Here is a 13,282-nt window from a genome sequence, read left to right as displayed (position 1 = left end):
GAATACGGCAGTTTGTCATATGCTACGCTTTTACGACCTCGAGGTATATATAATTTATATTATACTACTTAGATAGATAGATAGATAGATAGATAGATAGATAAAAACTTTATTCGTTTCCACAACATACATGGTACATAGATGAAAGAAGACATGCAGCTTAAAATTATCATAAAAATTAATTTACAAATCTTAAAGTAGAAGAAAAATAAAACAAATGCAAAACCATGTGTCGTGGCAGAGAAAAGGCGCTGGCTCAGCATGGTGATGCGGCAAGCCACATCGCTGATATTCTGCCAGGACCTTTTACAATAATGAAAAGACTGTACAACGCTTAATTCTTATAAATCTAACTTAACTAAGGTAATGATGCTCATGTTGTGTGTTGTGTGTCTACTGTCACGTGCTTCTGTGTATGAGATGTGGTAATATCCGTTCCCGGTCTTGTTTTATATTATTATTGAAATTAAATTTAGATGTTACCCTAAGATTTTACTAAAATTTGAAATTGAACATAAATATAAAAGAGACTACATCATCTAGAAAGGAGATTCAGCCTTGAAGTTTTTGATGGTTTAAAAGGTGTAATCGATATTTAAATTTAAAATTGGATTTATTTTTTAAATGTCGTATTGGCGGAGGAATGTTGTTCCAACATTTTGTTGCACGGTAGCGGAAACTCCCTTTAAAAGCAGCGGACCTGTGTTTAGGGACTTGTAGCACGGCTGCTCGTGACGCTCTAGGTTGGTGGTGGTTGTTAGTGAGCCATACAAGTTTTTTAAATAAATAGGTGGGCAATTTAGTCTGTATGGTGTCAAAAAGTAAGCACGCGAACATAAGATCCAGGCGGGCGGTCATTTTTAAAAGACTTGAGTTATTTAAGTATGGTGTAACGTGAGCCCGGGGAGGAACTTTAAAGCAATACCTAGTGCACGCATTTTGCACTCTTTGAATAAGACGCTTTGAGCGAGCAAGAAGACATGGACCGTAAGCAGTGAGGCAATAATTAAGTTTGGATAATACCAGGGACTCACAGAGTCTTATTCGAAGTTGGACACTGAGAAGGTTCCGGAAATTGTACAATACTTTTAGGCGATAAAGGCAGTTCCGAACAGTTTCTATCACGTAATTTTCAAAACGTAAATTTGTGTCAAACAGTAGTCCAAGATTTCGGGCCTCATCCACACGATCAACTGTTACGTCATTGACAATGATACTTGGGCGCTTACTAATGATAGCCTTAGTCTGATTTATAGACCCCAGAACCATAAATTTTGATTTTGATGGATTTAGCACAAGACAGTTTGTCGAGGACCAGTCCGACAATCGTTTTAAGTCGTCGTTAACCTTCGCGATTGCTGCAGCAGTATCATTGGGGTGAAAAGATAAGAAAATTTGCAAATCATCGGCATAAAGCTGGTATTTACAATGTTTTATACAGCTGATGATGTCGCTACTATACAGGATGAACAAAAGAGGTCCTAAAATGGATCCCTGAGGCACTCCTCTTTTCACCTGGCATGGACTGGACATTGAGGAAACCCCGTCTGTTTCTGTTAATTTGACTATTTGTTTACGGTGTTTGAAATAATTGGAGAACCAACGTATTGAGTTATTATCAAAACCATAATAGCGTAATTTCGAAAGTAAAAGATTAATATTGATACAGTCAAACGCCCTCGAAAAATCCAGTAAAACCATTATTGTGCCATGTCCTATATCTTGTGCAGCTAAAACCTCGTCAATTACATAAAGGAGGGCTGTAGAAGTACCTCTCTTTTTTCTAAAGCCCGACTGGTTTTCGGGCAAGATATTATTGGTTTCCAAATATTGGGACACCTGACCATAGATCACTTTTTCCAAGATCTTCGAAAGGTACGGCAATATACTAATAGGGCGCAAGTCTTTAAGATCCTTAGGATCGTTTACTTTAGGGATTGGGCGAACAATGGCTGTCTTCCAGATTGAAGGAACTTCAGCTGTTAGTATGCTAGTGTTTATCAAATCCGTAATTATTGAAACAGTCAGTGGAAGTGTCATTAATATCATATCATATGTTATCCCATCATACCCTAAAGCGTTGGACTTTGTTCCAAGTAATAGCTTTGTGATAAACGTTTCATCAACGGTACTTAAACTAAAAGTAGAGATGCCATACCGATGGTTATCAAAGAACGCTAGAGTGGCAGCGTCCACCACATTGCTCCCTGGGACTTTTAAAAAATTATCATTAATAACTGTGGGATCGTTAAATATTTGCGGCAAAGTAGAGGAATTTTTAAAGTTAGGGATTACATTGCGTTTTAGATTTTTCCATAGAGTTTTAGGGTTGTTCAAATTAGTGTTTATATGTTGCTCGAAATAGGCTTTTTGTTCAAAGTATAAACTAGCGTTTACCAAACTTTTTAATGATTTATAATTTAATCTATCAGAATCTTGTTTACTTTTTTTATATTTTTTGTGTGCTTCGTTACGGAGACTCATCATGTAGCGAACATTGTCAGTAAGCCAAGGTTTAGCAGCCTCTTTTAAGGTATTTTTTTGGACTGGCGCATACATATCAAAAATCCCAAGTATGTAAGCGTTAAATAGTGCTACCTTTTCCTCAACAGACCCTAGACTTGCGATGCTATCCCAGTGTAACTGGCTTAAATGACTGTTGAAATGTTCCATGTTGATCTTATGCAGGGGTCTTTTAAAATAAACTAAAGGCGGGACTTTAGGTGTTTTAATATTAACGTTGACAAAAACCATAGCATGTCCTCCCAATTCCTCATTATGGTCAACCTCGGTATTGAGAATCGCAGCATCTGAACAGATTATATCGATGAGAGTGGAACTGTGCTCAGTATAGTGAGTTGGTTCCGTAATGTGGTTAAGAAGATTATTGCAAGACAGAAATTGTTGCAGTCGCTTGCTTCTATAATCATTAGAATCCAACATATTGATGTTAAAATCACCGCTCAGGATAATATGGTCATAACGGGTAAACGATACGATTGTATCACTCAGAGCATCCAAAAATATGTCTAAACTAAGCCATGGAGGGCGGTACGCGGTTCCAATTACGAAAGTAATGGTATTCAACTTGATCCTTATCCACATTTGTTCCACATCCGGATGAGCCGGGTGACTACAGGTTTACTTACTATCTGGAAAGACCTCATGGCAAATTAATGGGCCGAGTATCCCCGACAAAATAAAAGGTGTCAGCCATAAATTAATTAATTCAATAATGGCCCAACAGATTATTAAAAAAAATCTTGGAATGTACTAGTTTATAAAAATTTATTCTTAATTTTCGCCGGTCACCCGTCATTGAAAACGAATTGTCGGACGCCTTGGCCCAGACCCGTTCTACAAATGTAAGTAGTGCCTAATTATTTTTCAACGTAATTCCACTGAAACGTACGAACGTGTCTTACTATTTCAGACAGTCTCGGTACAAGAAGTACTGAGGTTGACTGAAGTAGCATGTCAAATACGAACGTTTCCGAGAAAATACGATGGAAAACAATTATTGCGCTACATCCGTAGCGTGAACTAATGCGAAAGAGAATGATTTGTTATTTCTCGATCCGCTATCATTTTCAAGGCAATCTCCTTGAGTTTTCTTCGGTGAATCTTCGCGGTTGCTGTTTGTGGAATCGCGTCCAAGAATAGCACGCCTCCCCTTAGCTGTTTCGAGTCCGATAACTTTTCTGTAACATACATTTAGTAAGTAAGCTAATTGTTGTTGTTTTAATCAAAATAATTTATCATAAACTACACAATTACACATGTATAACAAATTGAACAAATGGAAAAATAATTTGCCATTTCTTGTGTGGTCTCTCTTCGGTTACTGAGTGCCGGCGAGTCGAACGCTACAGAACCAGTCTAAAATGTGTCATCGAGATGCGTAACAAAGGCGCGTTATCGGAGAGCGCACCTACACTGATTTTTTGAGCGTTGGACTAGCCCGCGCTCAGCCGGCCTAGCCAAGGTGACAATCGCTATCGCTACGATAACGAAACACTTTGTGTCTCTCTATCACTCTTCCATATTAATGCGACAGTGACAGTTGCGTTTCGATCACTACGGAGCGTAAGCGATTGGCATGTTGGCTACGCGGCCTGGTGCCAATTAGAATTATTATAAGTACGACCCTTTTTTGCAGGTAGTGGCACGTGCGACGTGCGGTTTTACTTAACAATATACAAAGGATTAGCCGTTCGAGGCCAGCTACAAATCGAACAACTATAGTAGAATCAATGACTTTTTATAACCTAGTAGGTAAGCAACGCTAACTCATGGCTAATTTAGACAAATCGTCACTTTATTTTTGCTCGCAATCCGGAGGCCAATCGACTTACATTTTGATGTCAAAATTAAAATCAAAATGATATCTTTTTGTTAGCATTTGCCCGTCAGGCCATTTGAACTTACACTGACATCAGATGATATTTGAGTCATGTTAATATTCAGTTATCGTGCGTCATGCCCGCGCCAATATATGACGAGCGCATATTAGTACTTGTTGTAATGTAAATGAGTGTTGTTGTACTCTGTTATTCAATTCCTTTACCTTTGACCAGCTGTTTGATCTCCTCGGCACTGACGTCATGCCCTGGCCGCCGCACCACGCAAGCGACCGGTAAGTCCCCGCGCTTGTCCGGTATACCGGTCACGGCCACATGCAACACCCCCGGGTGTTGACGTATTGTAGCCTCCAGTTCTAGTGGCGAGATCTGTGACAAGAACGATTGGGTACTATACTTAAGGACTGACTTGCAAGTGTGAGCGTGCCACTATAAGGGCATTCTCACTTAACTGTGTACCATTAACGGCCGGTTGGCAATCGTCACAAAACTGACGGTCAATGTCAAATCCCATACCTACATTTTGTCAGGAATGTGATGGTACTGACGGTTAGACGGTACTGAAACACGACTTAAGTAAAAGTTAAAATAAAATTGGCCATAAACAAAAACTCTATGACATATGCTGTTTATTTATAGTGGTACTGATAGATTTTGGCTCTGCCAAGTTGGGGCGGACTTAGATGGATTCTACGGCTAGAACTACTCGGATTTGACCCTGCATCCGTAGCTTATGGTAGTGGGTTCAAAGGTTGTATGGGCACTTCTTGTGAGAGCACAAGTAGTCGGTTCTGAGCCTTGGACGTCATTAAAAAAAGTACTTTGTCAGCCAAAATATTCAAGTTAGTCAGTAAAATTTTCAGAAATCAATGGTATGAACCCCTAGATTTATAATTTGTATAGTTCAGGTAAAGGGTTTATCAACCCTTAAATGGCCATAATATATTTCGTATTAAGATGAACGTATAGATCGTATTGAGCGACTCTACTCTGATCCTGATTATGGGGATTATTTCCTATCCTTTATGAAATTTCGAGATCTAATTTTCCCCATGGAATAACGTACACCTTAACGGCCCGAAATATACGAAACGTAGGTATGCGCCTAGAGGTATATTATTTTCACGATTTTCATATCGGTCTCATGAGAAACCTTGTTCAGTATGACCATCTTAATACATTTTTGACATTCGGGATCACGACCCCAAAATTACCCAGCATAATAAGCACCTCACGGAGTATGACTAAGAGTTAAAAACTTCCTGAATATTAGCTAGGCAGGTACATGGTACATTGAAGGATACGGTTCGATTCGAATTTTCATGTTTGGTAATGAGTTTCCTTAACGGAGATTTTCCGGTAACTCCGGTAACAGAGAAGATGAGGACTAGTAGGTAAGCTTGGTATGGGCATGTAATGAGGAGACATGAATGCCATATAGGCAAAAGAATGTTAGGGATGAATGTTGATGGACGGAGAGCGGATGGTAGACCCAAAAAACGATGGATGGATTGTGTGACAGAGGATATGAGAAAGAAAGGAGTGAGTGCTGATGAGGTGACGAAGATAGAGGAGAATGGAAGAGAAAAAAATGTTGTGCCGATCCCACATAACGTGGGAGAAGGACAGGAAGAAGAAAGAGGTGATGAGATTCCTTACCTGATGGTTCATATACTTCAGCAGCATTTTAATTCGTTCTACATAGAAAAAGTTGTAGTTTTCATCCCTGTATACCAAATCGCCAGTCTTGAACCAACCATCTTTGGTGAACGCCTCTGCCGTTGCCTCTGCGTTTTTATAGTAGCCTTTAACAATTCCAGGACCTTTCAACCATAATTCTCCATTTTTGTAGGCTTCGCTTATGTCTTCTTGGGTCTGGACATCTATCAACTGAAAATTGGAAGGCGGAATGTTCGGGGCGGATTTCGTATTTCTTATGACTGAAACTACATTAACCTTTTCGACGCCGTGTCAAACACAAAAGCTGTCACGCGGACGGTCAAAACTGAAATTGAACTTTATGCATATGCACTTAGGTTTATGTTGCTCTGTGGTCTGTGACCGATTAATCGGTCTTTGGCGTTGAACCTGCGGTGCGGATATATCGGTCATTGGCGTCCAAAAGGTTAATGATTACATAAATAATTCATAATTTAATTGTGATAGATATAACTACCCTGTTGACATCTTGCCTATTTGGCCCTCAGGGATCCATACTACGGTGCATGAGCCAATACCTACGGCCCTCATAAATGAGCAAATTCCATACAATTCACTCTCAAAAAGGACTAAAGGGCTGCCGTGGCCCTCAGATCAAAAAGTTTGGAGACCACTTATTGCCAAATTAGGTAGAGTTGAACCAAGAAAAGTCTGCAACGATTTTGATAGCACACGCAGTGCAAGTGTTATTTTAAACGTCAAACTTCTATGACATTATGACGTATAAATAACACTTGCACTGCGTGTGCTATCAAAATCGTTGCAGACTTATCTTGGTCTAACTCTAAAGGCCTAAGCGAATAGGCTTACTCTGTACTGCCAGCACCCCATGGGTTTTCCAACGGTGCCAAGGGTTGGATTTCTGTCAGTCGTCGCGTCGTCTACGAACACTATTGTTGTTATCTCGCTTATTCCATACCCGATCAACACTTCTGTTTTAGGTGTTACTTTCTGAAACAACAAGATGAAATGCCCATTAATTTTATTAAGTATTTTTTAGTAAGTATGAAATATGAAAGTATGGGAGGGATTCGATGTGGAGAAGACTATAAGGGAAGACCATCTTTCTACAAGCTGTTTCGTCGTTTTTAACATTTAACACTTGCGTCTGTACACATACTTCTCTTACAGAAGGTAGATAGAGCAGCTCTTCTTTTGCCTTCTTCTCCTCTCGTGTCGAGGTCCCCTTAAACAGTGTATGCCCAGAAAACAGCGCTTTTGCCTAATAGTGATGTGGCGCACAACGCACAAACTTTTCGGTTCTTAAGATCTTTACCTTAACCTCTCCGACGAGCTCCGCTGACACTTTCGCTCCTCCCATCATGATGGTCTCAATACAGCTGAAATCGCACTGTTCTGCTCCTTCTGGTGTCAGCAACGTGGTCATAACCATTGGACTAAATAGAGCATAGGTTGGCTGCAACAACGTAGGTGAATGGGTTTACACAGCAATTACCTATGCCCACTTCTCTCCTGTGGTTGTAGGTACACAAAATTAGGAGTCAGAGCAATTTTTCTGATTGAAGCCTTATGCGTATAAGGGCGTCCGCTAGCTGGCGTGGATGCACGGAGCGGGCGCACGCACGCTGGTGCCATTGTAGGTATGTAGGTAAAATCCGTCGCGCGCGTCCGCGCCAGTTACTGCTCATGAATACTAGGTACTTTTCGTTACCCCGCTCACTCGTTCCGTGCAAACGCGCCAGCTAGCGGACGCCCTAAAAATTCAGTGGGTGGGGCGATCAGCGTTAAGCATAGAAGGGATTTCAGCAGTGTGTACTAAAGTCACTCGCATATTATAATATTGGCATTTATTAAAATACGGACACCACGCCGGACGTCCCGCTGGTTGCCATCGCCCTAGAGTCCACTCAGCAATGGTTTGGGAAAAAAAAAACAATTTGTATGTTCAGTATTTCATCGGGCATACCTTATAAGTGTTGATGAGATCATATGTGTGTCGCTGCGTTAAAGATTGAGACGATTGCAGCCTGGTGAAACGCAATACAGGAGACATGAGAATCATCACTTGCGCCGTCAGCCATTGCAATGGTGATGCTATCAGTGCCATCTTAGTTGGAGTTGGGAACTTGGTGTACCGAGTCCTAAAAATATAACATACTAATAGGTAACAAGTAGTGAGTTATGTAAATTACATAAATAAGTCGGCACAGCCGGTGTGGCCTGGCCTTTAGGTAAGTGCTAAAAGTACTGACCATAGGTACGGTCCGGTGACAGCGAGATTCTTATGTGTGGCGGCAGCACTTTTGGGTAATCCGGTGGTCCCGCTGGTGGCGATCAGGATGGCGATTGTATCTTCGGGATCGAAGTCCGTTGGCCTGTGAAAACAGTATACTTTTAATCCATCTTAAGCGATTTGTTAACTTGCCAGAGTCTGGAACACTGACCCTGTGGCTAAAACAGTTACTCATTTGTATTTATTTATAGGTTACTATTTACTTAAAACATTTTGAACTTGTGATAAAATCAATGGTAATCAAATAACTCACTTGAACTCTTCAACAGAACTTTGACCTCCATATTTCTCCAACAATTTGATGAAACTGCAAGAGCCACCTTTATCGAAGGTGACTATAAATGCATCCAACTCGATTTTTTTTAGCGCTTGCTGAACATATTGGGCCCGGTCACTCTGGCAGAACACCACTTTAGGTCTGGACACTTCAAAGTTGCTTTGGAGTTCGTCTAGGGAAAAGTGTTATTTGTTATTTATTTAATATTTTTTCGATATCATTGTTTATCGACCAAGTCCAAACTAACAATAAGTCAAAAATTATAACTTGGAAAACATTTGAACCAAACAGGATCGAACCCAGGACCACTAGCTTTGAACCACTACCAACAACACTAACAGGGCCAGGGGTAGGCAAAATTGTGAATATTAGCTATGTTTTAGCTATGTCAAAGAGCCACAAAAGTTGATGTGAGTGGTCTAAACCCTCTAAGTTTTAATTGTTTGAGTGTTTTAAAGAAACGCAATTGCAGGTCTAAAGAGCCGCATACCTACAGCTCAGCAGAAGCGGTATCATGGTCGTATTTTTATCACCTGTCGTGCCATGCGTCACATTCGCACACATATTTGTTAGAACGTGACAGGCATTATGACAAATGATAAAGAGCCGACCACATTAGCCCTACAAGTTTGTTGACGCCCGAATTAGGGTAAAGTGGCCGTAAATTGGCAATACTCACTAACACCCAAGGTCATGTCAATAGGTGACACAATGACTCCCAGGTAGAGCGCCGCGTAGAACGGTATGGCCAGGTCGATGTGGTTCGGAGCCATGAGGGTGATGACGTCACCGCGCCGGAGACCTAGGTTCTTGAGGGCGATGGCGCAGCGAACTGTCCTCTCGAGAACTGAACCACTGGTTTCTGATGCGCCGGTCGCACCGTCTATCTACATACATTCAACCTTTATTTGTGCCTAAGAGCTTTTTATACACCTAAGCCCACTTGCACCATCCCACTAACCCGGGGTTAACCGGTTAAACTGTTAACCCAGAGTCAGATTGTACTGGTAACCATGGTAACTCCAGGTTTAACCGGCTAACCCCGGGTTAGTGGAATGGTGCAAGTGGCGCTTAGTAATCCTACAATAACTGACAAGAGGGACGCCGCAATACGTGGGAAAGGATAGGATATATCAGATATAATACGTGAGGCACGATAAGAGATTCTTGTTACTAAATTCAGAAAAGTGTAACAAGCCCCTTATTAAACCTAAATGATTGATTCTTTAAGGTGCAGTACGTTCAGAGTAAGTAAGGTAAAAAACCGGGCAAGTGCGAGTCGGACTCGCGCACGAAGGGTTCCGTACCATAATGAAAAAAAAAAAACGGAAAAAAAATGCAAAAAAATACGGTCACCCATCCAAGTACTGACCACGCCCGACGTTGCTTAACTTTGGTCAAAAATCACGTTTGTTGTATGGGAGCCCCATTTAAATCTTTATTTTATTCTGTTTTTAGTATTTGTTGTTATAGCGGCAACAGAAATACATCATCTGTGAAAATTTCAACTGTCTAGCTATCACGGTTCGTGAGATACAGCCTGGTGACAGACGGACGGACGGACGGACGGACGGACGGACGGACGGACGGACGGACAGCGAAGTCTTAGTAATAGGGTCCCGTTTTACCTTTTGGGTACGGAACCCTAAAAAGGGGTGGGAAATGTAAGCTTCATTTCAGAAATTCCACAAACTACTTTTCTAGGCTTCTGTAGAAAAGAACATTTTTCTTTAATTTGCTTAGCTTTATTTAAATACGTTAATTAGCTATTAGTCAACTGTAATTCAATCCTTTTTTTGACGTGATAAACTGATAACGTCTTATAAATCGATGAACACCGGTAGCATGCACGAAAAAGTGTCACGTTGTGGACGGATCTCCATGGTAACTTTGTGGACAGATCTCCATGGTAACGTTACGGCAATTTTTCATCAACGTTTCCTCAATCGTCCGTAAACCAACTTTACAGAAAACCATTTTTTTTTGTTAAAATTGAATTACCTGCAAAACGAAATCCGGATCATCCTTAAGGCTTTGCAGCAGGATTTTCCCGAAATGGTGGATGTCGGTGGGTGTCCCCGACTCCGCGACCACCCTGGATGTCAGCTGGCCCATGAACCAGTGCACGGAATCGTTCACTCTTCTTGACGGATACATTCTGCACGCAAAGGGTTAATATATAAACGTAAAGTAACGGGTTAATAGGTGTCTGACCAGCCCTTAAGAGCCAACGGGAGTGGTCATTTCTCCATACAAACGTACTCCTCGTTTTCCTCCGTGGTTTTTGAAGCTAGAGCAATGATTTTTTCAACACAGATTAATATTGTCAATTTCTGTGTCGGACCGTTTTGCTTTTTTTGATATTTTTGTTTTTTAAGGCGCTAGAGCCCTTCAAAAATGGCCAAAATGGCCTAATTGACTATGCCGCAATGAGAGGCGTGGCATTCAAAACTGATATCAATTAGCCAAAAAAGCAAAACGGTCCGACACAGATAATTTCATAATCATTTAGATTTCCAAATTTGGTTACGATTGGTTAAGTTTTGGAGGAGGAAACAGAGGAGTACGAAACCTCGATTTTTGAGATTTTTACGCAGGATTTTTCGCCTTGTCCTTATCGCACTACTTTTAGGTGCCGCTTCCGTTAGCGAGACGGGTATATTTACCTAAAATATTTAAAACTCAGCTCCTGTTTCGTCTATAACCAAGAGCCCCGTCCAGGACTACATTACAATACATTATTGCACACCCAGTACCGTCTTTACCATAAGGGCACACGGGGCCCGTGCCCAGGGCCCCCATCCTCAGGGGGCCCCGAAGGACAGACAGTAAAAGTATATTTGATTACCTAAATAAATAGAAGGTCATAGTAGAAAAAAAATAGTTTCATTCGCTTTCTTTACTTTCCAAAAGGGCCCCAAATTCAAATCCAGGGGCCCCAGCATAGTTTAAGACGGCCCTTAAAGTCTGCAGCGATTTTGATAGGCCATGCAGTGCAAGTTTTATTTAATATTACGTCATAATTTCGTAGAAGTTTGGCGTGGAAAATAACACTAGCACTACGTGGGCTATCGAAATCGCTGCAGACTTTTCTTGGTCTAACTTTATCACTGATCAAACTCTGAGGGGTGGATATGTAGCCCAAATTCGCGAAAAAAAATCAGCTGTTCATTGACTCTGATTCACCGAAAATGTATGAGCAGGCAGAATTTTATTTCGCGATTTCGGGATTGGACCTAAGTAAAAGTTGTTCAGCGGGCGCAGCATGGTTCCATTTCATAAAAATGGAATAGTGACTCACTATGCCTGTCACTTACGCACTTGTTAGAACGTGACAGGCATGGTAAAATGCGACCGTGCTACCGCTGCAGGAGTTTGGTCAGTGATAACAAAAGCACCTTGAGGGCCTATCGCGAACCACGTTCGACGTGTTGCCCAAGACTTCTAACGTCGCGGTAGGCCCTCTGTTTAGGTAAAATCCGTCACACGCGTCCGCGCTAGACGCTAGTTAGCGTTGTTCATAATATTTTTCGTTAACCCGCTCGCGGCAATCACGGCATGCATGCGCTCAAATCAGCGAAGGGCCATGCATAGGGTTACCAGATGACAGGAATGTTCCTGACATGTCAGGAATTTTGGCCTTTTGTCAGGAATGGGGACGGAACACGAAAATGTCAGGATTTTTTTTGAATTGATATACTTTTTTATAAATAAAGTACAGTAGAGTCGGGTTATAACGACGCCCATGGGACCGCTGATATTACGTCGTACTAACCGGACGTCGCACTAAACGAATTGTACCTAATATATTTTTTGAATCAAAATAATGACATTATGCGACAATCAAAGAAAAAAACATTTCTATGAAAAAAAATATATACGTTAGTATTACAACACTGTCTTAAATGGAGTGACTTGTGTGTTTAGAAGAAGCCACTTTTCAAGGTAGGTACGCGTACTCACTCGTCATCCGCAAATTACTCGAATTCTGTAAAATAAAAAGTCATAATTCTTGGCCATCTAATCGATATTTGGGTTTTATTTGGTTTGCCCCTCCCCCCGTCGTCAAAATATGAATGTTAGGAAAAATATTCGGAAATCAGGAATTTTGACAGGAAATTCTAAATTTGTATCTGGTAACCCTACATATGCAGGCCATAAGCGCTCCACTCACTATCAGTATAATGTCATTACTTCAAAAATATCAAAATAGTTTAATAACTTCATTATCTTCCGTCATTCTGCCTGTCATTACTGATTCCATCATTCTAATCAATTCACTGTCAGTAGTAATGTCATTTCTAGTGTCTTTACTTTGACATAACACCAATACTGACGGAAGATATTTAAATAAACTTCATTACTTCGTTCCTTCATGCCAATCCTTACACTATTACTAAAAATGTCATTCCTTCAAAGTAATGTCATTATTCATAGTGTCCGGCCCATAATAGCGGTTGTAAAAGAACATTTGCAATGCGAGGAAACAAAGAATAAAAACACGACCCCCTCCGACATGTCCATTTTACGTACCTTTAAAAACTCTCGCCGGCTTTAAAACTCTCACTGGAGCTCGCCTTTTATTCACAGGTCTTGTGTGTTTGTCTTACTTATACTTATTGTAGGATTATTTTTTAGAGTTCTGTACCTACTTGGGGGCTTGATAATTCA

At 40.9% G+C, this 13,282-nt stretch overlaps 1 protein-coding gene across 1 annotated transcript; it reads right to left on the bottom strand.

Annotated features, from left to right (window-relative positions):
* Positions 1 to 3,543: 3,543 nt before the first annotated feature.
* Positions 3,544 to 10,768, bottom strand: LOC134800360 (luciferin 4-monooxygenase-like). The gene is made up of 10 exons (XM_063772859.1): positions 10,613 to 10,768; positions 9,291 to 9,498; positions 8,588 to 8,783; positions 8,294 to 8,416; positions 8,008 to 8,182; positions 7,357 to 7,497; positions 6,891 to 7,037; positions 6,021 to 6,251; positions 4,568 to 4,730; positions 3,544 to 3,701 (listed from the first exon to the last, which is right to left on the bottom strand). The coding sequence occupies exons 1-10, from the start codon at positions 10,766 to 10,768 to the stop codon at positions 3,544 to 3,546; spliced, it is 1,698 nt and encodes a 565-aa protein (XP_063628929.1).
* Positions 10,769 to 13,282: the final 2,514 nt, after the last annotated feature.

This window comes from Cydia splendana, chromosome 19, assembly GCF_910591565.1.
Source record: "Cydia splendana chromosome 19, ilCydSple1.2, whole genome shotgun sequence".
In the NCBI taxonomy this organism is placed as follows: Eukaryota; Metazoa; Arthropoda; class Insecta; order Lepidoptera; family Tortricidae; genus Cydia; species Cydia splendana.
Note: the sequence above shows the minus strand (reverse complement) of the source record. Positions and strands in the feature narration are given on the sequence as shown.